Source organism: Carassius carassius, chromosome 9 (genome assembly GCF_963082965.1).
Source record: "Carassius carassius chromosome 9, fCarCar2.1, whole genome shotgun sequence".
NCBI lineage: Eukaryota > Metazoa > Chordata > Actinopteri > Cypriniformes > Cyprinidae > Carassius > Carassius carassius.
The window spans coordinates 8458522-8485330 of record NC_081763.1 but is presented as its reverse complement, the minus strand read 5'-3'; the positions used below and the strand labels follow the sequence as shown (position 1 = coordinate 8485330).

The 26809-nt window shown below is 37.9% G+C and overlaps 2 protein-coding genes across 2 annotated transcripts in view; one reads left to right on the top strand and one right to left on the bottom strand.

The window, feature by feature from the left end:
* The first annotated feature begins 8541 nt into the window (after positions 1-8541).
* On the top strand, positions 8542-11823 carry LOC132148846 (membrane protein BRI3-like). Its single transcript, XM_059557589.1, has 3 exons — positions 8542-9007; positions 10262-10388; positions 11140-11823. The coding sequence occupies exons 1-3, from the start codon at positions 8887-8889 to the stop codon at positions 11270-11272; spliced, it is 381 nt and encodes a 126-aa protein (XP_059413572.1). The 5' UTR covers positions 8542-8886; the 3' UTR covers positions 11273-11823.
* Positions 11824-12468: 645 nt separating this feature from the next.
* Positions 12469-26809, bottom strand: part of LOC132148849 (brain-specific angiogenesis inhibitor 1-associated protein 2-like protein 1) — a 63052-nt gene continuing 48711 nt past the window's right edge. The window contains exons 8-14 of the mRNA XM_059557591.1: positions 25921-26076; positions 25735-25840; positions 24455-24668; positions 21282-21341; positions 19058-19223; positions 13854-13894; positions 12469-13342 (exon numbers count right to left, since the gene is read on the bottom strand). Coding sequence (XP_059413574.1) covers positions 13270-13342; positions 13854-13894; positions 19058-19223; positions 21282-21341; positions 24455-24668; positions 25735-25840; positions 25921-26076 — 816 coding nt within the window. The 3' untranslated portion in view covers positions 12469-13269. The remainder of the gene's footprint in view (positions 13343-13853; positions 13895-19057; positions 19224-21281; positions 21342-24454; positions 24669-25734; positions 25841-25920; positions 26077-26809) is intronic.

Here is a 26809-nt window from a genome sequence, read left to right as displayed (position 1 = left end):
CTGTTAATTTTGTTGTGGTAGTAGGATGTTTTAGCCGTGAAGACATTTGCAGAGAAGGAAGAGAGGAGAGACTGATACACACTGAGGTCGGTAGAGTTTCTTGATTTATGCCATTTCCTCTCTGCAGCCCTGAGTTCAGAGCAATGTTCACGGAGAACCTCAGACAGCCAGGGGGCAGATAGGGCGGTGCGTGCTGGTCTAGACAACAGTGGGCAAAAGTTGTCCAAGCAAGATGTTAAAGTGGAGCAAAGAGTGTCTGTAGCACTGTTCGTGTCCAGAGCTGAAAACTGAGAGAGTGCAGGAAGCGAAGATGAAACCACAGAAGATAGGCGAAATGGAGAGAGTGAGCGTAGGTTCCGTCGAAAGGTGACCTGCGGTGGAGTGTGAGCCGCTTCAGGAGTAATTGCTAGGTTAGCAGTAATGAGAAAGTGGTCTGAGGTGTGCAGTGGAGTAACTGAAGAGTTGTCCACAGAGCAACAGCGCGTGTAGATGAGGTCCAGTTGGTTGCCTGTTTTTTGAGTCGCTGTAGTAGACACTCGCTTAAGATCAAATGAGGTGAGCAAAGTTTTGAAGTCGGCAGCCTGGGGTTTATCTAGGTGGATGTTGAAGTCACCAGGCAGTACCAGAGGAGTACCATCTTCAGGAAAGTTTGAAAGCAGCACATCCAACCAGAGCCGGATTAACGCAAAGGCAAACTAGGCACGTGCCTAGGGCCCGATTGGCGGGATGGGGCCCAGACGGAGGCACACAAAAAAAAAAAAATAATAAAAATAAAATAAAATGTACAAATGTCCTACCTACAATTTATTTCAATATTTATTAATTATCTAAAAATAGTGACGATGTTTATCTTAACCATAGACTGTTACATTACGTCACATTAACGCCAGCCCATGACTGTATTTATATGGAGGTGCCAGCCAGTTAAGTACGAGGAGACGTCAACGGCGGTCAGAGGTCAGAGCGGGACAACAAAGCTAGCAGGCAGATGTGTTTTGAGTAGGCTAACATTCAAGATGCTTTCGGGTGTGGCAAACGTAAAAAGAAAAAAATGAAGAGGAACAAAAGAAGAGACAGCGCGGGGCTTTACAGAAGTTTCTGTCGGGCAGCCGTTCGACAGCTGTGAACCTGCTCGAGTCAGCAGAGCCAGAGGCCGAGCCAGTCCCGGAGACACGGCCCGAAGACGCGGTGGAAGATGCGGCGGGAAATGTGGCAGTAAATAGACAGTGAATTAGAGTTCCTTTATAATTTTGGCATTTTATACATATATCAGGAATATTGCTAGACATATGATTGAGTTTTTCAGGTGTTATATAAACCCTTGTCAACCATTTATACTGTAATAATTTAAGCCGCGTGTTTATGATTTGTTTTTGCGCCTTTAAACATGCTTCAGTTCATTCAAATTCCTCTATTTCTTCTTGAATGTCTTACCTCCATGCGTTTAATTTGTCTACAGCAGACTCTTTAGAGTTAGACATTATTAAATTATAATATTTTGACAATTTGCCCTTTTCACCTCTTTTTTCAATTATTTCCTCAATTAATGACAGTTTGGGAATGTACATAATATCTGTAGACCTGGAAGACATAACACTTTTAAGCTGGGAATATATTTAAAAAAAATGTTTTGAGGGAATCTGGTGTTTATCACACAATTCTTGAAATGTAAGAAGTATTCCATCCATATACAAGTCTTTAATAGTCTGAATACCTTTAGTTTTCCATAGTTTAAATCCTCCATCCTTATATTTATTATTATTTGTTGTTAGACAGTTTCTAAATGGTCTTGATGAATATGAAGGGGTCATGTTTGCCTTCTTGTTCTTAATTACAACATTTATAAATGTTGTAAGCTATTGCATTTTGCAGAAAATCTTAATTACAACATTTATAAATGTTGTAAGCTATTGCATTTTGCAGAAAATCTTAATTAAATGTGTTGATTAAATGTAAACAGAGTTTACTGACACCTATTGGTTATTTACTGGTACTACTGCCTTAACAATGACACTCCCAATGGATGAGGATAATTTAATAGCATTTAATAGAGCCGTGTAATGACGTATAAATAATGAATATCAAAAAATAGTCTGATAGACTGTTTAATATACAACACAACCAATTTGTAACCAAAGACTAGGCTATTTAAAATGTGAATTAACTTTTATTAGTAACTTTGGTAAGTTTCAGAGTTCAATTCATAAATAACATCGATGGAGGGGGGCCCAAAAAATGCAGCCTCCCTAGTGTAGTCCATTTATTTAATCCGGCTCTGCATCCAACTCCTCCAAGAATTTTCCCAATTGACCTGGGGGATGAAAAATTACCACAAAGTGGATTTTAATTGTGTGATTCAAATGAACCATTACCTGTAGTTAATGGCCGAAGATCAAATTTCCATTCTTTTGATATAAGGAGACCAGTACCTCCACCCCTCCCAGTGGTACGAGGAGGTTATAGCTAGCATGATGCCTTCTATTTCTAGATGACAAAGACAAAGTCATTACAGATCCCCTGTAAAGACCTTGTCTCAGACGACCACTGGGACAAGACCACAGGAAACAGATGATTCTTCTGCACAATCTGAATTTGCTGCAGCCTGGAATTGAACTACTGGTTTCGTCTGGTCAGAGGAGAACTGGCCCCCCAACTAAGCCTGGTTTCTCCCAAGGTTTTTTTCTCCATTCTGTCACCGATGGAGTTTCGGTTCCTTGCCGCTGTCGCCTCTGGCTTGCTTAGTTGGGGACACTTCATCTATAGCGATATCGTTGACTTGATTGCAAATAAATGCACAGACACTGTTTAACTGAACAGAGATGACATCACTGAATTCAATGATGAACTGCCTTTAACTTTCATTTTGCATTATTGACACTGTTTTCCTAATGAATGTTGTTCTCTTCAATTCAAGTTTATATGTATAGCGCTTTTTACAATACAAATCGTTACAAAGCAACTTTACAGAAAATTATGTTTCTACAATATTTAGTAATGTCTTATAAGTGGTGACTGACAGTTTGTGCACATATGACATGATTTGTAGAAAAATTAATACAAGACGTAGTCAGCCAGACGATGAACATTATTAATATTATTAATAATTAATAATTATTATATGATGCAGTCACACTTGTAGCAATATTTGTTAGTTCTGTTTGTTGATTCAGGGTTAGCATCTTCTGAGGTCCTCTGAGGGTCAGCATCATCTCTTCTCAGGCGTTCTGGATCCAGACTGGAGCTTGTGTAAATCCCGTGGCAAAACATAGAAACAAATAGAGACATCATTAGCATAGCTGTTGATCCAACAAAGTAAAATTAATTAGTTTAACCCAAGCTAAAGAATAAAAATGCGCATTTGATCAGATTCAACTACACGTTTTTAATGCGTTTTTAATCTAGATTTAAACAGAGACAGTGTGTCTGAACCCCGAACATTATCAGGAAGGCTATACCAGAGTTTGGGAGCCAAATGTGAAAAAGCTCTACCTCCTTTAGTGGACTTTGCTATCCTAGGAACTACCAAAAGTCCAGCGTTTTGTGACCTTAGGGAGCGTGATGGATTTTAACGTGGTAGAAGGCTAGTTAGGTACGCAGGAGCTAAACCATTTAGGGCCTTATAGGTAAGTAATGATAATTTGTAACTGATACAGAACTTAATAGGTAGCCAGTGCAGAGACTGTAAAATTGGGGTAATATGATCATATTTTCTTGACCTCGTAAGGACTCTAGCTGCTGCATTTTGGACTACCTGTAGCTTGTTTATTGAAGAAGCAGGACAACCACCAAGAAGTGCATTACAATAGTCCAGTCTAGAGGTCATAAATGCATGAACTAGCTTTTCTGCATCAGAAACAGATACACATGTTTCGTAGCTTGGCAATGTTTCTAAGATGGAAGAATGCAGTTTTTGTAACATGGGAAATATGATTTTCAAAAGACAAGTTGCTGGGTGTCTAATATAACAACCAGATTTTTGACTGTAGAGGAAGTAACAGTACATCCATCTAGTCTTAGCCGAATTTAACCCTTGTGGATTGTTCAAATTCACTACCCTTTCGAGTTGTTCGGGATGAAAACATCCACTCAATTAAACTGCTGTAAAAATGTATCAGAATCATATTTTTTTCAATTTTTTTGCATAAATCTGTTAATCAACCTCAGTCCTGATCAAAACTACCAAATGTTTTTTAAAAAAATCCAAGATTTTAACTCTTTAATTGCCAAGTTCATAAATGATGTCACTGATTTGGGGGAAAAAAACACACAAAATGACTTATTTTCAATATAAAAGTAATTGTGGCTGGATTTATTTTTACTTTTTATAACAGTCTTGGGCATGTCAAAGATTAGTAGCAACATTGGCTTTGATGCATTTTTAGTTTTTGCGCAACATTAGATTTAATTTTTTTCTCCCTAATTAGTTGTTGGTGGCTGTTTTTGCCCCATTGACTTCCATTATAACGACATTTTTTGATTGCAAAGCCATGACACCATGTAATCATGCATTCTTGATTGTTTGTGGTTTTCCCTTTTGGGGAGGGGTAAAATTTGTTAATTTTACAGTTGACCACTAGGTGGGACCATTAACCCTTTAGATAGGCCTGTGCAAAAAAAGGCTTAGTTTCTGGCTTGTATATGGAGTTATATGGAGTATAACAGCAAATTATAGTGTTTGTGTGTGTGTGAGATTCTTGATTGTTGGTGGTTTTCCCTGTTGGGAAGAGGTAACATTTGTTATTTTTACAGTTGATCACTAGGTGGGACCATTAACCATTTAGATAGGCCTGTGCAAAAAAAGCTTAGTTTCTGACTTGTATATGAAGCTATATGGAGTATAACAGGATATTATATTGAGTGTGTATGTGTGTGTGTGTGAGAAAGAGAGAGAGAGTGTGTGTTAGAGAGACCTTTGCGCACTTACCTTAATGTATTTAAAAAAAAACAAAATGTACACCTCAGCTCTTAGAACTACATGGAGTAAACAAAAGTGTATTTATGCACCTGCTGCATTTTAATGGTGGTGAAAGTATTCGGTTGTTAAGTGATGACGTAAGAAGCGCTGTTTCCGGGTCCAGGCCTCAACTCGCTTCACTTGAGAATATGACCTCAGCAGCCGTTTATGAGCACTGTTTATTCATATTGATAATTTAAGTTGAACGCTTTCAAACTTACGATACACACTACAGTCTCCGTGCTCACAGCGTCCCAAACACAAATAATTTTTATATATATTTTTTATATTTATATTTTCATTGTCTGGCTATCTGGTACTTCGGTATGGAGTTAAAGGTTAATATTATAACTTTTTCGCTAGTATTCTATCACATTGTGAGTTTATATTAGCACCTTTTGTTGTTTTCTCGTGGTAACTGATAGAGCGTTTGGACACGGAAGCGCTGCTACGTGACGTCAGACTTAACAAGCGAATAGACAAAAGCAAAGTACGTGGATTTAAACACTTGCATGCCATCGTGCTGGATATTTAATGGTGAGAAGAGCAGCAAGCAACACGAGAAAGGCCTTGACTTGTACCAAAGTTTTAGAAATGATTATGTAGCATGACCCCTCCAGCGAGCTGCAGCTTATTTGAAGTTGGTATTGCATTTTGGTTCATAATACATTATGTTCATAAATTTGATGCGTGCACCTAGTGATGAACTGTAAAAATATTTTTTTTTACCTCTTCCCAAAAGTGAAAACCACAAACAATCAAGAATGCATGATTATATGGTGTCATGGCTTTGCAATCAAAAAATGTCGTTATAATGGAAGTCAATGGGGCAAAAACAGCCACCAACAACAAATTAGGGAGAAAAAATTTAAATGCTGCACAAAAACTAACAATGCATCAAAGCCAATCTTGTTACTCATCTTTGACATGCCCAAGACTGTGATAAAAGGTAAAAAAAATCCAGTCCACAATCACTCTTTATATTGAAAATATGTAATTTTGTGTGTTTTTTTCCCCAAATCAGTGACATCATTTATGAACTTGGTAATTAAAAAGTTAAAATCTTGGAATTTCTTTTTAAATTTGGTAGTTTTGATCAGGACTGAGGTTGATTAATAGATTTATGCAAAAAATTTTTTAAAAGATATGTATCTGATACATTTTTACAGCAGTTTAATTTAGTGGATGTTTTCATCCACGAGCATCTCGAAAGGGTAGTGAATTTGCCCACAGTGTACCGTTGAGTTTTTGAGAAATTTCAAAGCATTTTCCCAAAATATGGTTCAAAATAAGATTTGTCACCAAAAATCATTCCATTAGCTCAAACACAGAGAAAGTTGTGGCCAAAATAAGACTCAACTTTACCCCCTAGTGGACGAAAACGTCCCCAACAACACACAAGGGTTAATTGGAGAAAATTATTTGTCATCCAATCTTTTACATTTTTAACACACTCTGTTAGCTTAGATAATTTAGAAATTTCATCTGGTCTCGTTGAGATATATAGCTGAGTATCATCAGCATAAAAGTGGAAGCTAATTCCGTATTTTCTAATAATATTACCAAGGGGCAACATGTATATTGAAAAAAGAAGGGGACCTAGGACGGATCCTTGTGGCACTCCATATTTTACTGATGATAAATGAGATGACTCCCCATTTAAGTAATCAAAATGGTAGCGATCAGACAGGTAGGATCTAAACCATCTTAGAGCCTGTTGCTTTGACACAATGTATTTTGTTCTATATAAATAAAGGTGACTTGACTTGACTTGACAAAGTTTACCAGTTCTACGACACTATGACAAAGGTTACCGGTACTTATCTGAACTAACATCATGATCACTGCCACTAGATATAAAGAAAACGTTGATTTTTCACTCGGTGCTATTCAATGACAGTAAAAAATATATGTGTCGTTATTGTGCACTGTTGCTTGTAGACTAGCTCCAGTGCTAATTGCTGCGTTGCTAAATGATAGCAACTCACCAAGACACTTCACCAACTCTCCACTCATTCTCCTCAGATCATGCATTTAATTGGCTTTGACGGACATCAGTTCTTGGCAATTCCTCATTTGCCCTCTCACGTCTGAGTGGTTCGAAATTACACAGCTGTGGGTCATCATACATGTTGGCTCTTGCCACCTCTTCCTCATCCCAGTCAGTTGCTATAGTTCTGATGCTGCGTTCCAGGCAGGTTTTTGAGCTCGTAATAACTATTTCATACCACAACTAACAACTTTGTAACGTTCCAGGCAAGTTACGCCAAACTTTCTGAGCACAAGGAATTGTTATTTATTATTTATTTTATTGCAACGTTACATTGACCTAAAATCATTTTTTTCAACGTGTACCACTTGCATAAACACTGGCAGTATTATTCGTAGGCGCTGCCATCATTGTTTCGTATGCTGTGTGACGTCAGAACTCGGAACTCGGAGTACATCGATCTAGTACGAGTTCCCGGGTGGGAAGTCACGGGTTTGACTGCCGTTCCAGTGCACTTTCATGGGTTTAAAGTTGGAAAAACACGGGTTACGGGTTGCCTGGAACGCGGCATCATACTAGGCTGAGGCTACCTTTCCTCCACTTCTCCCCAACGTGACGTCATCACCGAGTTGCGTAAAAAAAACGTTAATACCAAAAACGTAAAAAACTGGTCTTTAAGACAATTTTTGAGACATTTTAAAAATGATATACATATCTTGAGTGATTTATGTACCCATTAATCGAAAGTGGTGATTAACCTGCAACATGGCCTTTAAATTGTGTTCCAAAGATGAACGAAGGTCTTACAGGTTTGGAACGACATGAGGGTGAGTAATAAATTACAAAATGCACATTTTTGGGTGAACTATCCCTTTAACTGTCAAATGCAGCAGACTGATCCTACAGAATGAGAACTGAAAATTTGTACTCAGCTGATGCAAAGCCTACAGCATGCATATGGCTTGAAATCGAAACTACTGTGGTACAGTTTGCCACTCAAGTGCAAATTAACAGAGAGCAAAAAGTATTTTTATAGATTCTAATTACAGCTAATGGCAAACAACACTCACAATCAGCATCCAATATTTAAATCATATATAACATTATTATATAAATAATATATATAAACAAACATCATAATCATTAGATGTTTTGGGGGAAGATGATATTTTAAAACCTGAACTAACTTGCCATGTCATAAAAAGGAAAAATTATCGGATTTTTCTGACTTACTGACCTTTAAAGTCATGAGGGTCTATAGTGGTCCTACAGTGTGATAGGATTTCCTATTTTTTGTTCTGTTTTCCTCATGAAGTTTTCATTGCTCTACTTCCTTAAATGTCCAATCTAAAACTGAAATTTTGCATTCTTTCTGCATTCACAATTAATTCAGTCTTTAATTCAGTCCATTCAATGTTTTGAAACTGGTCACTTGTGATTTTCACTGTAAGGTATCTGTACATTTACTCAAGTATATGATCTTCAGGTACTGTTTCTTCACACCACTGGTAATGACTTCATTTAGTTGAGACAGAAACAGTGTGCGTGTTTTTATGCGTGTGTGTAGCTTTAAGATGTCGCCCACCCCGCCGCGTGCCACTTCATCACGTGACTCGAGTCTTGTGACAGTGCGGCGAGCAGGAAAAACCGTCGCTCGAGTTTGATAAGGAGTTTCAGTCGAAAAGTCGTCCAGATTTCTCTCATAAGCGAGAGAAATAAAGAAAAGTTCGCTATGGCTCATCTTTAGGACCGTTGGCCGTCTTAATAACCATTCCTGTCCCTCGCACAGAGCGGGCTGACGTCGCGTGGGGAGAGTGGAGGAACTTTCGGTTTGATCTTTGTTTTGGTTTGTGTTTGTTAGTTCAGTGATCGTCCACGTTAAAGGAGCTCGGGGAGATTTCTTGTTAATTTGCTGAAGTGCACAGCACGCCTCAGACCGGATATGGATACTAAACCTCTTCTCCAGGACAGACCTCCAGCCTACAACACAGTCCCAGCCGCCTACGACTACGGCTCGGTCCCCGCGGCGGGCTTCCAGGCTCCGGCCCCGCCGCCCTACCAAGGCAAGAGAAACACCGCCTGTTCATAGCGAAAACACACTCACTGCTCGAGTCTATAACGTGTGTGTGTGTTATTAGTATCAGTGATATGATTTCATAACGATACTGGTTCAGATTCAGCTTCCTGTAATTATTCTTTTCTAACTTTTGAGGAAGAAACATTTGGCGAAAGCAGTCACTTCATGAAGTTGACCTTTAAAACCTGAACTAACTTTGCCATGCCATGCCATAAAAAAACTAAAAGACAAAAACGTAATGTTTACTAATTTGACCAATGTCGGTATATATATATATATATATATTCACTTATTTCAATGGGTGTGTTTGCATAGCAATCCAATAATCGTTAACTGTATATTATTTAAAAAACAACAACAGCCAACCACTGTCTGTGGCTATTCATTAAATAAAAAATACTTAAAAACAAAAATATGGTAACACATTTACTGAAAAAGTTTTTATATAATACAACATATATTCGAGTGTCAAAAACAAACAAACAGCACTAATAATTAAATATCAATTATCAGACATTACTAACTTAATAATTTAACAGATTAACAAATCACAGCGCGTAAATTAGGTTTATTCAGTTATCGTTCTGGTTTGTGATTCACTATTAAGAGCTGGTTCAGTAAGCGGACTGTAATAATGGCTAGTCTGATCAAATAACTAATCAGTCTACGCTTTATACAACTGACATATGACCAGTCTTAATAAAAGGAAATAAAAGCAGGTGACTAACTTGTAAAACTAGTCTAAGCAGCTTATGCAACAGGCCTCTGGTCACATTCTCGTCATGTAAAATACCTCGCAGGAATCTTTTTGTTTTTGATTCTGAATGGGATGTTGTTGTATACCATGTTAATATGAGTAAGGTAATCATTAAGTACCATGGAGTGTACCAAAGCTGCCACTATTGTTTATATGTAGTTTTATAATAGACCATAGAAGCCATAAATACACTGTAAGCAGTCACGTACTGTACACACACAGTTTGGTTGGGACGGTTAGTTATTAACTAACCGCTGACAGTTCCTGAGGGGCTTATGTCCTTCAGAATACTTTAGCCTGTGGTTTACAATTAAATGGAAATGGGTTATAGTATCAATGTTCATTAAATGCGATTAGCCTCATGTTTCCTTTATAAAATGCAGCTCATAAAACATCACTTCTGCTCATCACCGGGGTCGCAGCGTCTGAGGTGCTGAAGTGTGTGATGTGGAGGGTTTAATGGATGTGAACTCTGTCCCGCAGGTTTCCCAGCAGCCACCTCAGGTTTCCCAGCGGCCCCGGCCCCGGCCACCAGCCAGCCAGCCTACACCAACACCTACACCATCGTGCAGCCCTCCGTGGTGGTGGTGGGGGGGTGTCCGGCCTGCAGGTGAGGCGAACAGTCACCCCTCTCTCTATACACTTGATGTGAAGTTACTCCCTGAAGGAAAGAACAGAAATAACCCAGATGCAGTGGTTTCTGTATCCGCCCTGTCATCATCCTGTTCCCTTGTGACTGCTAATTTACTGCTGTGTCATGCAACTTACTGTATGTCATGTGATGACTAGATGCCCCCCCCCCCCACCCTTGTTCATGTGATTTGTAGAATTTGATTCTTTGAGGTGTTCGTGTTTTATATTAAAACCGTACTGTAAGAGCATGTGAGTTTTAAACCGCGAATGTGGTGTGGACTCATTTTACATTTTAATCCAGAATCATTTCCTGTTTGCTCATGTGACTCGAGAGATCATGAGAGCCTCTGATTTCACTCTGAACTTCGGCACACACCCCAGATCAGTCCAGTTCAGTGAGCATGAGCACAAAACAAACACTGATTGTTGTTCCCTTCCAACTTTGAAATCAAACGCATTTGGAAGAATTTAGATTTTTAAACGTTTTTAAAATAAGTCTCTTATGTTCCCCAAGGATGCATTTAAAGACAAATACAGTAATATTATATATAAACATCAGAATGATTTCTGAAGGATCACGTGACACTGAAGACTGGTGTAATGATGCTGAAAATACAGCTTTGCATCACAGGAATAGATTAGAGCTTGCAATATATTTCTAGAGAAAGCAGTTGTTTGAAGTGTAATGATGTTTGAGTGATCTGAGCGAGCTGCTGTTCTCTGTCCAGGGTCGGCGTGCTGGAGGAAGATTTCACCTGTCTGGGAATCATGTGTGCCATATTCTTCTTTCCTCTGGGAATTCTCTTCTGCCTGGCCCTGCGTCAGAGGAGATGTCCAAACTGTGGAGCCACATTCGGCTAGAGGGACCAAACCCTGTCGTCTTTGTTGTCGTTTTTTTAACTCAGTTTTAAGCATCAGCATCATTTATTTGTAATCACTGCACACGAATAATGCCAAACGTCGCTTGAATGACAGATCACAGTAGTAACCAGCCACAAACTCTTTGATTAATACAAGATGTGCATGTGACGGGCTGTCCATGTTTTTTGTTTTTACAGGCCTCGCAAGCACTATTTGCTGATTGTTTTTGTTCTTTATATAAAATCTTAATGCAGTCATCTAATCACTAGTGCCTTTATGACGGCAGAGAAAGCATAAACTAAACGAGCCGGGACTCACTGAGGGTAAAACCCCACACCACTCTGAACAAAAGCAGAGTAACTGTGTGTGTGTGTGTGTGTGTGTGTGTGTGTGTGTTGATTTGAATTCCATCACAGAACGTTTGCTCTCGTGTCTAGAAGTAAGCATTTCTGTCGTTCATTTTGTTTCTGTTGACTATAATATGCTCCCTGATCAGTCACATCTTGAGTCAAGATCAAAAAGCATTTTCTGTATTCATTTTGATTTAAAAACACAGTTATTTGTATATCTTTGATTCCTGAATCAGTTTTAGACAACATTCTTTCTGGATAGAGTCTGTTATTTTGGGGGCCATGTTTTCATCGTTTTCTGAAAGTGTCTCCTAGGGTAAATATGCAGTTACGTTTCACTCGCTGGACCTCAGCCATATCCAGGTTGAACTGAAACCTGCAATAAACAAGGGAAGCTGGCATCTAGACAATGTGAAATGTCACCCGAGGACAATGCTTTGTTTCTTCCAGCGACCGACAATCTCGGACGCGTCTGGTGTGATTTAATTCATGATGTACTCATAATATACACGCTATGAGTTTTTCTACATTAAGAGAGATTGTAAATAAATTCTACTAGTGTTGCTTTTTGTGTTTGTTGATTATATCAGACGTCCTAGAAATGTACAAAATGCATAGAACAACATCAGTGAAACTTATCTTGAACTTCCTCATCTCTGACCTTATCCATGAATCATTTGTATTTTTTTCACTTGATCTTAAGCAACAGTTAATATTCATAACGTTTGGGAAGACTTCTATTTCAAATAAACTCTGTTCTGCAATTTCTATGTCTGCAATTTTTAAAACTGATATATAACATTAATTAGAGACCAAAATTTTCCAACCTATATAATTTGACACATGTAGAAACAAAATCTTTTATTGTCATACAGCAGTGATCTACAAGATCTCAGGCCAACGTCAACAGAAAAGTGCATTGATACAATCAAAGCCAAATGAATAGTTTCCCCCAAGCAGAAGATAAATACATCACTATCCACTGACAGACAATGGATCATTGTTCAGTGTTAAAACCAGGCTGATAAAAGCAAAGCTCCCTTGTTCTAAAAGCACTGATGATCTTAAAGACACAATTAGCTGAAAGTGTCGATGCCTGCACACATGAAGTCTCCGGGTCAAACTGGGTTCAGCTGAGTGAGTTAGCCTGCTAACTCTGGAAAACATTGCTCTGCTTTCCAATCTATGAACGTCACACTCAGCTCGTTCCACTAGTTACCAGGTCAAGTGTGTTAAGGACTAGTGACCAGTTCAGACAGCATTTACAGAAAGTGTCATTTTTTTCACCAGCATTTCGGTTCACATCACTATCATCGGGACTTCTCTGCTAACGCAGGTTCCCATCTAGTGTACATGTTACTTAAAAATATCTTCACAATGATTAAAAAAAACAACAACTTCACAATCTTCTCATGTATTTACAGAACGACACTTTAAAAGTTAAACACCTGACTTCTAACTAAATGCATATATATAATGACTCCCTCTATAAATGCACACTTTTTATATGTGTGTATATACACCTAGAGATAGGTGGAGGTTTAAAGGGGACTGACGTCAATAGTGCTTGAACAGTATGTGGTGTCCGTGTGCATAAGTCCTGTGAGTAATCCCAGCATCCTCGGCGGCGGGTCTCTGTGGTGTTGATCAGATGATGGGCGCTGATCTGTCATTGGTGACTGTGGGCCGAAGTTTGACTGTAGCGAATGGATTCCCTCCCCTACAGACAACACACTGTTACTCCAGCTGCTCGTATACAGAGACTGCTCACACTCAGTATTTCAGACCAGATAGATAGATATATACATGTTCTGAGTGCTTTTATTTGTTAAAATAAGGGCTGTCAATAGATTTTAACATGATGTGGCGATTAATCGCCATCGCATATTTATTGCACATCAAATTTGGCTGAGAAATGACCCACAAGAGAGCATTTATTGGGTTGCATAAGAAATGCATGAAATATATTTTATTATATACATTATAGATATAGTTCATTTTCATATTTTATTTTAATATGTAAATGTGATTTTTTGTAAATGAAATGATACTCTAAATAAGAAACTAAGATGAGGGGGGAATTTTAGGCGCATAAAACTGCATTCTACTAAAAGTGGCCTTGTGCAGACCGATTGGTGTGTGACATCAAAGTATCGCGTCAAAGACTGATCGCTCTGCACAAGGCCACTTTACGCCAAACACACCTTATGAAACGACCCATTGATACTCACCCAAAGATGGGATGCTTTGGCAGTCCGTTCGACTGAGGCACCTACAGGAAACAGAGCAGAACACGTCACAAATCTACAGAGCAGATACCACAGCACTATTCAGTGGTTTGGTCAGTGCCCAAAATAAATCATTAAAGAGCTGAGAAACAGACATGCTACCAGTACTGCACAGTTTACTGCATATTGTATATTATACTATAAAACAAGTAGTGTGAAAGAGTACAACAATTTCAAATAGTAAATTACCACTTGAGGTCAATATGGTGCATGTTTAATTCAGCAAGTCCAATACATGTTCAAATCAAGAAGTAATCATGATTCATTGCTTCTTGTTCCATGTCTGTTTTCCATGCACATTCCTACATCCAGCAGTCACACAGGTTTGATGTCTAACAGGAAGACACGGATGGTCTGGAATCTAGTCCTGCTGGAAACACGAGTCGAGTTAACCTTACGTTAAAGACACGTGACTGTTGGGACTGGTATAAAAGCAGACGTGATCTGATTATGGCCATCGGGTATGAGGGCACAACACTGGAAGTGTCTGCCACAAACAGGGAGTCTTTCATATATTCTGTCAAGGATTTTGCATGCAAAGAATCTCAGCCACTGTCATATGCATATGCAAAACACATGCATAAGAGGTCATATTAATAAGCAAAATAATACTCAAAATAACACGATGCAAATGTAAAAGCAGATGTTAAAAACACACTGCTGTTTCTGGGTAGTTGTTTACAGTCTCGTGTCAAAACAGTCCACCCACAAGTCTTTATGATATGCTGATTTCAGTCCAGGGTTGCATGATTAATCAGAATAAAACCCAAATCATGATATGAGTGCTGAGCCGGTTTCTCCACTAGATGGTGACTGTGTACCACAGTAAATGTACACAGGAAATTCAGTAAGTGGGCATCTGGCATCATAATCCAGCTGTGCATATTCACTCCAGACACCAGCAAGATCTTGTCCGTGACATCAACATGGCCATATGTCTTATCTATCTTGTCTGAAAGCCAATTTTCTCAACCTTGATGTTAATGACACCCATCATGTTTAACACAGAGCAATTCGGATGTTTTCTGAGGTCAGTGTCCACACGGGCTCTTTGATGCTTACAGTGTCACCATTTGCATTCTTTTGAGATTCACTTCTATTGTCAGTCTTGTATCAGATTCTGACGTTTTCTTTCTCCCTCTCAAGCAAACCGAAACCAGGTAGGGAGCATTTTTCACCCATTGTCTTCACCCATGAACACTCTTTTCCACTGTTTGTGGAAAAACACAGCCTCTGTTTCTCTTGAAAAAGACAAATTCCTTTCCTGCTTGATGTATTCTAATACAGGGAGCTTTTACAAGAGTGTCCACATTTACCCCGGCTTTCCAGGGCGGAGAGACGAGCTTCGCTTGAGTAATTGCATGGCACGAGTCCCTCATTCGCCACAGCGATGAGCCAACCCTCGGCAGGGAGCACAGGTGCCGAACAACAGGGCTTCACACCTACAGATCTGGCTCCTGTACTTCTATTGTGCGCACAATATCAAAAGGTGAGCAGGAATGAGTGGATTCGCAAACGCTTTAGAGAAGGTTCCAGGTTGAAGTAGTGTGGAATTCCATCGGAAAGGTCGAGCCGTGGCCCGGATGTGCATGTGTGACGGGAGGCAGGGGCTCAGCGGAGGATTTGGTGAGTGATTAATATTTCACCGTGTCTAGAGAGAGGAGTGTCCAGTTTCACAGCCTGGCCATTGACACCCACAGCCCACAAATATCACAAATCAGGGCTCCCTCCAAACAAATAGTGCTACATGTGCAGGTGGCTCTTTCAGAGTCATTAGACTTCATCAACTTAAAAGGAGCACCTGGCATGAGATCATGTGTCTCATCAGATTAGCCCTAACACTAAAATTAGCATGAGTATAGTACAATAGACATGGATCATGACGTTATGCAGTTCTGGTGTTGTGTTGCCTGACTTATATAACATGCTGCTCTGTGAAATCGCTGCCGGCCCAACAGTGCAGGATCTTTTGGGAATAAGCAAAATCCTTTCATTTACATGCATTGGTATGCATGAGTCACTGCCCACAGTTCTGCCACATGTGTTTGCATGCATGCAAATAAAACGGGCTGTGACGTTTTTGGATATATAGTCATGTTAGAAATACCATTCAATCTAATGCCTCCTTATTAACATCTCAGACATGAGCTATGTTTCCATCACTCTGTTTTTATACACATTTTGAAGTATCACATCAGAAATGAGTGATGAAAACATTTTTTTTTGCTTGGTGTTTTTTGACTTGTGCGAAAAAGGGTTAATGCGAATAAATGGAGATGGAAACGCATTTGCAGAGTAAATTCCTCCATGCGCATCAAAAAAGTAATGCGACTGCGCTATGGGATGGAAAAACCTAACCAGTGGACCAATCTCGTACATCTGAAATGTTATGGTTATTTAAAAAAAAAAATGTCAGAGCAAAGTCTGTCCATCAGCGTATTTCTGTATAATTGCCTCCCAGAACCATTACACGACGGTGTTTCCAAACAGCAGGATCCACCTCCGGAAACAATGACCGCATTTATTATGTTTCATTATATTCAGGGGTTTCTCTTACGTTTCATTGTTATATATAGCCTTGTGCCAGTTCTACCAGAAAGTGACGATTTTGTTCTCTTTGAATCGTTGAAAGGAAACGGTGCTTTTTCGCAAAAGTTTTATGCAATATTAAAATTTTGTGCACAAGTTAAATTCGCAACTTTGGATGGAAACACGACTAGTGACGTCTGATTGTCGCATTTCATCCGCAGTGGCTGTCACTCACTGAACTTTCAATGGGTCGTTAAGTCTCTGCTCATTCACCATAGTAAAATAGTATGAATAGTATGAAAACAAAGGACTGCCAACATTTCTGAAACAAAAAACAGCAAAGCTGATTTTCTATGGCTAATCAACGCAATTAATTAACAATTATAAAGTATTTTTTAGAATAATATAGAATAAGGATTTTGTGGAAAAACATTGGTTCTTTTAACATTGTTCTTTACTAAATGCAGTATTTTGATGTAAATATATCATATCCTGTCAGGTTGTTGCTAGGGATGTAACGATTAACATAAGTTCATAAGTGCAGTGCTGTTTTGTTTACAGCAGTAACCAAGGAAACACTGCATCACTGCTGTTCATAAGTGCAGTGCTGTTTTGTTTACAGCGGTAACCATGGAAACGCTTTAAGCGCCACCTGCTGGCAGAGAGTGAATCTACGTCTCGTTCAGCTTGTCTGCTGTTTCTGTTTCATGCAGATACTATTTATGTATCAAACCATTCTGCTTTTGCTTAAAATTTCAAAATTATACAATCTAATTTAGATTAAAAACTGCTCATGTTGCATGTATAAAGCATCTTTGTCTGGATCATGATTAAAATGCAGTGGTTGTCCCTCATTTTAAATGGAAAGAGCACAGACAAAGCCTTATTTTGTTTATATGAAGAGATTTATTTTATTTGTGTTATTTATTTGATTTGAGGCTTGTTTTAAAATCTCAATTTAGTTTTGTTATTTACATTTACATTAAATTTTGTTATTTAGCAGGTGCTTTTATCCAAAGCGACTTACAAATGAGGACAATAGAAGCAATCAAAACGAAAAAAAAGAGCAAAATTATGCAAGTGCTACATTAGTATATTATTATAGTGTTATATTTAGATTTCACAAAGAAACGTGCAGCATTTTGTCCAAGCAATAACAAAAGGACACATTTTATTTATAATTTGTCTTAAATCTCATTTGGTAAAATTTTTTTTAAGTGAATCAAATCATGAAATTAAAATCGTGAATCGAATCGTGACTTGAGTGTATCGTTACACATCCTTAGTAGCTGCATATGGTCTAGCTACAAGAATTCTAGCGCACCTAAAACTCAAATCAGATCTGAAAATTTTACATAAGCATATAAATTAATCTCACGCGGGTTGCCAGATTGATGCAACCAGGGTGTCGAAATACTATTGGGTAAATTGGCAGTGAGTGGAATCACACAGACCAAAACAAAAACAGACATTCCGACACGGAACACACATTTCAAAGCAGAATAACAGGATGTAGCTTTGTTCTTCGGAGAAACAAGTATATGAACTTTACATGTTTCCTTAATTACTGAATTTTCATGCTTTAGTAGTCAAAAATATTACATGCAGCACCTTTAATATTGAGCTCAACTGATGTGTGGTCACACATCACAGTTATGCAGGTGTGTATATATCATGATGTTTTGAGTTTTTAAGCATCAACACTTCAAGTGTTTCATAATGTGAAGCTGGTTTTGCGAATATGCCAGATGTGTCATTGATTTGTTGCAAATAATCTTATTTTTGGGTTTGCAGCTATTAAGCTAGAAATCAGATCAATGTCTATTTCATTTAATAATTTATTTACTACTTTAATTATTGATGTATGCATATATTACATAACCATGTAGATGTTACTACATTCTTGTGTAATACTGTATATACACTTGGGTGCTGAATTTCAAGTGAAATATGTAAATTACATTACTTGTACTGTTTTATCTCCCATTCCTATTACAATTCATAGTAATAATTAGCTTGTTCACGCTAAAATAAACAGTGAGGTGTGCTGGGCTTGAAAGGGTAGCTTTTTGTTTATTCTTTGCTGTCACAGAGCTGACACTCTTCTGAGAGAGCAGTTTGGATTTAGCATTGTTCCACCGTCAATCCTCTTTAAAGGGATCCTGATCCTCTGATCCACTCAGACATGAGGACTGCAACTGTATACACGTCATGACACAGCCTAGACTCTCTGACACTGACGCACATGAGCTTCTACTGTTCCTAAACTAAGCTGAATTCAATAAACACAGCCTAACAGCATTTAGGGCTGAAATAGACTTTAACTTTTCCTGACAGTGATGCTTGTCAACAGAAAACTTACCACTGCGATGTCCAGGTGTTGCTAAGCATGTTCTACAGTGTTCTGAAAGGCTATTCACACCTCTATGATACAGTTCAATATATGTAAATGGGCTTTTGGAGCCCATTTTATTGCCTATGAGGTGACAATCATAAATCAAACACAGATTAACCATAATCTCAACAGACTCTAAGAGCTCAGTGTGATGGGAGGACAGTGAAAGCAGCACTCAGGATGTTTATAATGGTAGAAGAGGAGGATTATGAAGAAGACTGACCGGGGGTTCGTATGTGGGGGTGTATGTCTGCATCAGACTCTTGGTGGAGTTTCTTCTGACGGGCGAATCGTAGTCCGCTGGAGGTAAAACCATCCTGTCGTCCTCTGGGTCCTTCTGCATGAGGTTGGCCACGCTCTTACTGCGCATCGGAGGATTTCCAGCAATACTACAAAATACAGTCATGTCACCATTAAAACACTGATTAAATTTAAATTAAATTAAAAATTGAATTTATGCATTTAGCAGACGCTTTTATCCAAAGTGACTTACAAGTGCACACACACAAGCATTGTCCCAAATGACAAACTATACACTATGCACTCATACATGATGTACTCAACCATGTAGTGTATGAATTATATAAGGTTATTTTGTCATTCAAAATTGGAGTCTGATAGCCCCTCCCCCTTCTCTATGTAATTAAAGCTGCGACAGTTGAGTGCATTAAGTGTCCAACATTCATTGGTTGTTTAAGTGCGTCATCCGGGTGTTTAAAGTGCACTATTTATACTACAAAACCTCATAGAACAGTGCATGAGTACGCGATTTGGAACGCACCTACAGTTAAATGTTATAAGCTTTGGTCGGTATCAAAGGAAATCTCCTTAACCGCATAAACCAGTGATTCCCAGGATATGGTTTAAATCATACTATTTAATGCAAAACTATCCCAAAGAATTATGATCACGTTCTAAAGGACCCCCTTCGTCTTTAATATAAAAGCAGCTATTGATCAAAAAGTATTTTTGATAGAAGTCTCTTATGCTCACTAAGACTGCATTTATGATTAAAAATAAAGTAAAAACGGCATTAAAAACGGCATGTTTCTGTTTGAATATATATAAAAAATGTAATTTATTCCTGTGATGCAAAGCTGTATTTTCTGCATCATTACACCAGTCTTCAGTGTCACATGATCCTTCTGAAATCATTTTACTATGTTTTGATGACTTTTCCGTTGCATTTATTTCCATGACTTGTCCCGGCCTGGAAACTACACACAGTAACAAGTTAATCAATGAGGTAACAAACCGTGTTAGCATGCATAGTAAGCAAACTATATTCTGTGCTCCATCACCATGTTGTTTTTGCACATTTTGAAGTATTGCATCAGAAATGAGTGATGATCTTGTTGCACAACATCTGAAATATTGGTATGGTCTTTCTGAAAGTCTTTGGTCAAAGTATTGCTGTATAATTGCCTCCTAGAATTGTCAAACAGCAGCATTCACCTCCGAAAGCAATGACTGCATTTATTGTGTTTCGTCTGCTCGCTCTGAGGCACAAGTAATTTATTATATATGAAAATTAACTTATTCAGTGGCTTCTCCTACCTTTCTCGGTGATAGTGCCAGTTTATCAGGAAGTGACAATTTTTCACTCTTTGACAAGCTGGATGGGAACGGTGCTTCTTCGCAAATGTTTTATGCGATATTCCAATTTTTCCAAGTTAAATTCACAACTTTGGATGGAAACCCAGCTGATGTTAGTTTGCAAAACAAAAGGCTTTTTGATCAGGCATTACAGGATCCCCTCAGGGTCCAAGAGGATAGGATTTCATTTGACATCAGAAAGCATTGTCTTGCAAAGTCTTGTGTTCTTCAAGCAAACATTAGCAGAGGTAGGTGCATGATCTGACCTCACACATTTTGAATAACATCAGTGGGAAAGAGCACAAGGGATTAAAAGCCTTCTAATGTTTCACTCTCTGCTGCCCTCATGACAATCAGAGAGTGCAAATCTGCAGCTCTCAAAAAAACATTTAATCAATCAACCATTAAAGCTGAAGTGTGTCATTTTATCAGTGATGATTTCCCTAAATAGGGTACCACTGTGATGCCGTGTAAACATTGCTGTTTGTTTGAGAACAGCACAGCAACACTGCATTGACTCGACCAATGGTGTGAGTTTGGGGCAGGACTAACTGTTTGTCCAACCAATAGCGGTCTTAGGGTGTGTTCAGGAAACCTGTTTGAAAACAATCCCTTCTGGCGATATTAAATGGCGCACTGCTTATTTCCTGGTCTCTGTTGATCCATGCAACATAGAAAATATAATACCTGAGGATGTGGTTTTTGAGATAAAAGAGGTTATAGTCTTAATATAGGGCTTGACTGCTGTGAAGCTTGTGTTTCCTTCTCTTCAGAAGCACAGCGATCAGTATCAGAGCTAATCAGGACAACAAAGAGCTGTGTTAGTGTGTGTGTGTGTGGTATCTGATTACCTGTTATTTACTGCTGGCTCGGTGTATGCGCGACAGTAAGATGATGGAAACCAGCCCCGCCTGTAAATACACACAGAGAGAGAGCACAAGTTAGTCAGATAAAATAAAAGAGAGTGGATGCTTTTATCTGGACCTGTCTGTTATAATGTCTGCTCAGTGTTTACTGAACACAGTCTGGGACTGTGGGGCATAAAACACTGAGAGAAGCATTTTGAAAGCAATCTGAACATGGAGAGTTGCATTGCGTTCTCAGAAAAAGGAAATCCAAGCAGAGAGCCGTCATCTGAATGTGGAGCGGTGAGGGGTGACGGAAAACTGCAAATGCACATAGGACGGCTCGTCATTATTTTAAGCACAATGGCAGTGTTTGTCTTGGCGTGGACTTTATGTTCTTGTGATCCAAGGGAATGTTAATATTGATGGGAGTTTCTACAACCGCCTCCACCCCTTGAAAGGCATGAGGAAAGACAAACAACATCCTGCATGGAGTTTTTTGTTTTATTATATGTGTTACTGATAACAACTGTCAATAAGGCTGAAGTTTTCTTAAAATAGAAGCACTCAGTCTGTCTGAGCAGGTCGTCGTAATGTTTTAAAGTGCCTCGTGTAGCAACTGGTGCTTGTGTGTAATCTGGCACATATTAATGGGTTGCTAGGTGACAAGTCTGACTTCATTTATCGTTCCCTATAGGGTTCAGACAAGTTTGATGTTGTTTTTAAAGCAGAACACCACCAACACACATAAACAACTATGTGAGTCAAACTGTGGGATGTATTTTAGGCAACGTCCACGCAAAGCCAGAGCTTTCCCTATCCAATCTTTTATTTCCTCGTCTCAAGAAATATCTGAGTCCACACGAAACCACAAAACGATGCAGTATACATGCCAGACCAGCAGGTGGTGCTGTAATTCTGCCACAGAGATACACTAAAGAAGACATGGACTATGCGCATAAACCTTGCGCGCGGTGTACTAAGAAACATGGAACAATACATTTATTAATCTGTGTTAATGTTAGTTAATAAAAAAACAATCGTTCAGTGTGTGTTCATGTTTTTGTTGCTGTTACGTGACGTAGCGGTGTCTGATTAGGGGTGAGACGTGGGCTGATGATGTCATTGTTTCAGAAAATATACGGATTTGCTGTCCACATTAAAACGCAAAGGCAGCGTTTATCCACTCTGGGTCCCGGTTTCACTTTCCCAAAATGCCAGATCCGTGTGGACGAAACGCCTATACGATACAAATTGTATGCGTATACAGTGAAACATGTCTCTGTGTGGACGTGGCTTTAATCAAACCTATGAGTGCGAGGTTAGAATTACCAATATTTTGCCAATTTAACCTTATTCTGTAAACACCATTTCTGTGAAATTAGGATTTAGAATAATTATGCCAGAAATAATTATTTAGTCATTATTAACACTGATTAGCCCCATAAAGCCTATTGTGTTTTTATTTGGGGTGGGGGCATTTGTTTTGTGTGGATATATTCATACGTTCATTATATTGTTCATTTTACCATGGGGAATATGCTGAGGGTAACGGTTGCTTCACGATCAGTTTGAAAGATCTGCGCGACTGCCGCTAGAAGAGAAATGCGACAATTGTTTCTAAATGTCGGAGACTGTGGAAAGGTGGCTTAAGGGTGAGAAAATAACACAATGTTCTTTTTCGTGTTGATTATTCTTTTAAAGATAAACTTTATATAATATCTAATTACACATTGAAATAATATATAATAAACTTTATAATTATATGAATCAATCAACTATAATAATACACAGTTTCCCAGTTATCAGAAAATAATGGATTGACAGCCAATATAAAAGTGAACCTCAATCAAAAAAACTATCGAAAAAAGAAATACTGGCGGTGTATTGGTCACATATTCAAAGTAGCAGCCAATGCATTGGAGAGATACAAATGAGGGATTTATCGGAAGGCAAAGGAAAATCATTTAGTGAAGTCTGAATCGTAATTTTACTACTTGTCTTCATCCAGAAAGTTTATTAATTAGCTCCATTCCAACTTCTGACTTCTGTGGCAAAGCTACTGACGGCTCTGAATGCTGTTTTGCCATCTGGTAGCATTCTCTCAAACCAACAACATCAGTTTTTGGCAGGAATGCTGGCATGTTCAGTTCGCTTTCTCGGCCATAAATGAGTTATTCTGATTACGTCTCCTCCTCCTGCTGAAAGTCCTCAGGTCCTTAGAGAGGCTGTGTCCTGTATCTCAGATAAGCTGCCGCCCCGTCTGCTCTCTCCAAACTGGGCTTCACGTGGCTTTGACTGACACCACAACGAAGCGGGTTTTTTTCTTCACAGCTGGTTTGCAGACTGGCACCAGCAGCTGTGCACACATAACATCTCTTCATCTCCTGAGCCACTTCGGTACATCTGAGATGTTCATGAGCCAAACAACTTCACCTGCACATCATTCTTAAAACCTATAGATCCTATTGTGATTTCAAGTATGATTTTGGCATCCAGCAATTGTCAAGTTTTAGTTGTAAAGCCAAATTATTATTAATAGTATGGCTGGTTTAATCGATTCTCATTTTTATAAAATGCTATTGATTCATAAATCCCAAGAATCGATTAGTCTAGCCTGTCTTATAATGAGCGGAAGAATGTCGCGCATCCCATCCAATAAATTGCAATGAGCTTTGCGATTTGTTACTTTTTATTTGAAACTAATTTGGTTTTGGGGAGTGACAGATAATCTCCTCCGCTTTAACAGCAGTTACAGCATGAAATAAACATGAATGAACATCTGAAGGTGTTAAAAGAAAGTACATCTTAATGAAATCCATCTCCTGTCTCATGTAATCACTCAATCAGTGTTTCAAATGAGCAAACACGACAGAAGTTTGTAAACAATGTCACCTAGCATCATGGTGACCATGAACCCATTAGTCAGCTAGAAAAATTTACTCTAGAGAGGAGCATTTTGCTAAATATGCACCATATAACATTTTCATTATATATATTTTTTCTTTTACTGTTCTTTGATATTTAATTGAATGAATCTGTGAAAAAAAATTGTTCAAAAAACTAATTGGAGTAGAAATACAATTGTGTAATTCAAAGTTAAAGTTAGTAATGTAACTTTACTATTATATATTTTAAGTGTTTGTATACAAATCAGCAGATTTCAGCCTTCCACTCACTGTTTGTTTTTCTGCAGCTCTCCGTACAGCCAGCCGTCCCTTTCGTCAGGAATCAGGAGAGTGATAATGTCTCCTTCTTCAAAGCTCAGCAGCGTGCTGTTGTTTCCAGACTTGTGTGGGAAAATGGTGCGCACTTTGGGTCTTTTGTCTATGTGATTGAGGCCAGTGGCCATCGACACAGACCGAGACAATCCGTTGTCCTCGCTGTTGTAGACTGGAGGGGTAAAAGACAGACCCAAGGTCCTCAAAGCTTAATTTTTAATGATGTAAACGAGTACACAAGTGCACATTTGACATATCATACAATAGTACTCTCAATTTCTAATTCACTGCTTTTTGTTTATTTACATTTTTTTTTTAACAATAATTGTAATGTCATATTTTAAAGTGAAAAGATTTTCAAAACGAATCATATATATATATATGCATCAAAAACAGTGCTGTTATTGTTAACTAAAACTAAATAAATAAAATCAATCAAGTTAATCAAAACGAGCCGGAAAATAAGAATTTTCGTAACAATTTTTTTTTTAAAGAAAATTAGAAATGTCTTGGCAACTAATAACATTTAAAATAAAACGCTTAATAATAAAACAATTGAAATAAAGCTAATTACAAATATAAAAAATAATAACACAATGACAAAATACACAGAATTAAATTAAAACTAAAATGACTCAAATTTTAACTAAAAAAAATAAAATAAAAAAATAAATAAATTATATATTTATTTATTTATAATTATATATATATATAATTATATATAATTATATATTTTAATTAGCTTTTATATATATATATATATATATATATATATATATATATATATATATATATATAAAAGCTAATTAAAAATATTAATAAATACTATACTAAATTTAAAAATAACATTAAAATAACACTGACCCAAAAGGTCTTTTATTCTATATTATTTTGTATTTTATATTATTAATCTTTTATTCTACACACACACACATATATATATATATATATATATATATATATATATATATATATATATATATATATATATATATATATATATATATATATATATATATATATATATATATATATATATATATATATATATATATATATATATATATATTATCTGCTACAGTTATAATTGCTGATATCTGTATGTTAACTGGTATTAAAATGACATTAATTAAATTACATTAAAAAAGGCTGTAATTCCTGAGTCAACTACATCCGCAGCATACAACAATTACAATTACAATATGGACAATAAATCTATGTCATAATAGAGGTAATACCTGACTCTTTCTCCTCTCTCCTGGAGGACTCCTGATTGAACATGTTGGCCAGGGGACTCGTCTGAGGTGGTGCATGAGGGGCATGAATCATTGCATCGGAGTTGGCCTGTACGAGTACAGAAAAACGCAGGTAAGCGTTCATACAAGACAGGCCCTCATGTGTAGAGTGGACTGTGTCCTCCTCACCCTGTTGTAGCGCTGGAGGGATGGAGACACCTGTGGAGTGTTGGACACTGGAGTGCGTAGACCTTCAATCATGGACACCACACTCTCAGGGACATCGGTAGCGTCACTACATTTGTCCTGCCAGCTGGTCAGGTTCTCCGTCAGAAGTTCTCGAGCCTTCAAGAACACAAGAAAGTATTAGATCCAAGAGTTTCATTGTTGAGAAAAGCAGAGTGCATCAGAGTGATTTTTCCAGCTGGTGAGCGAGAATCTTTACTACGTGCCATTTAAAATCCATTCAACTTGCACTGAACTGAAGCGCACACTTTTAAATTGGTCCACTGCATGGATGGTCTAATTACTCCATCTTTGTTTATTAAAGAAAACAAACACCAAAACGTATCAAGCATGGTTGCAACATTCCATGGGCCCAATTTTAATGATCTAAACGCAAAGTGTAAAGCGCACGGCGGAGGTGCACTCAGGGTGTGTCCAAATCCACTTTTGCTATTTTAACGACGGAAAAACGGTTGCCGCGTCCGGGCACATGGTCTAAACAGGTTTCACCCTATTCTCTTAATGAGTAATGGGTGTTTTTTTATATATATATATATATATATATATATATATATATATATATATATATATATATATACATTGTATGTATATACACACACATACATATACATACATACATACATATATACATATACGTACATATATACAGTACATACATATATACTTATATATATATATATATTAGGGGTGTAACTGTTCACAAAATTCATGGTTCGGTTCGATACGATACACTGGTGTCACGGTTCGGTTCGGTTCGGTACAGTACGTTTTAGATACAGCAAAAAGAAAAAAATTGGCAGATAAATTTCCTTGATTTTTACAAATTTTTTTA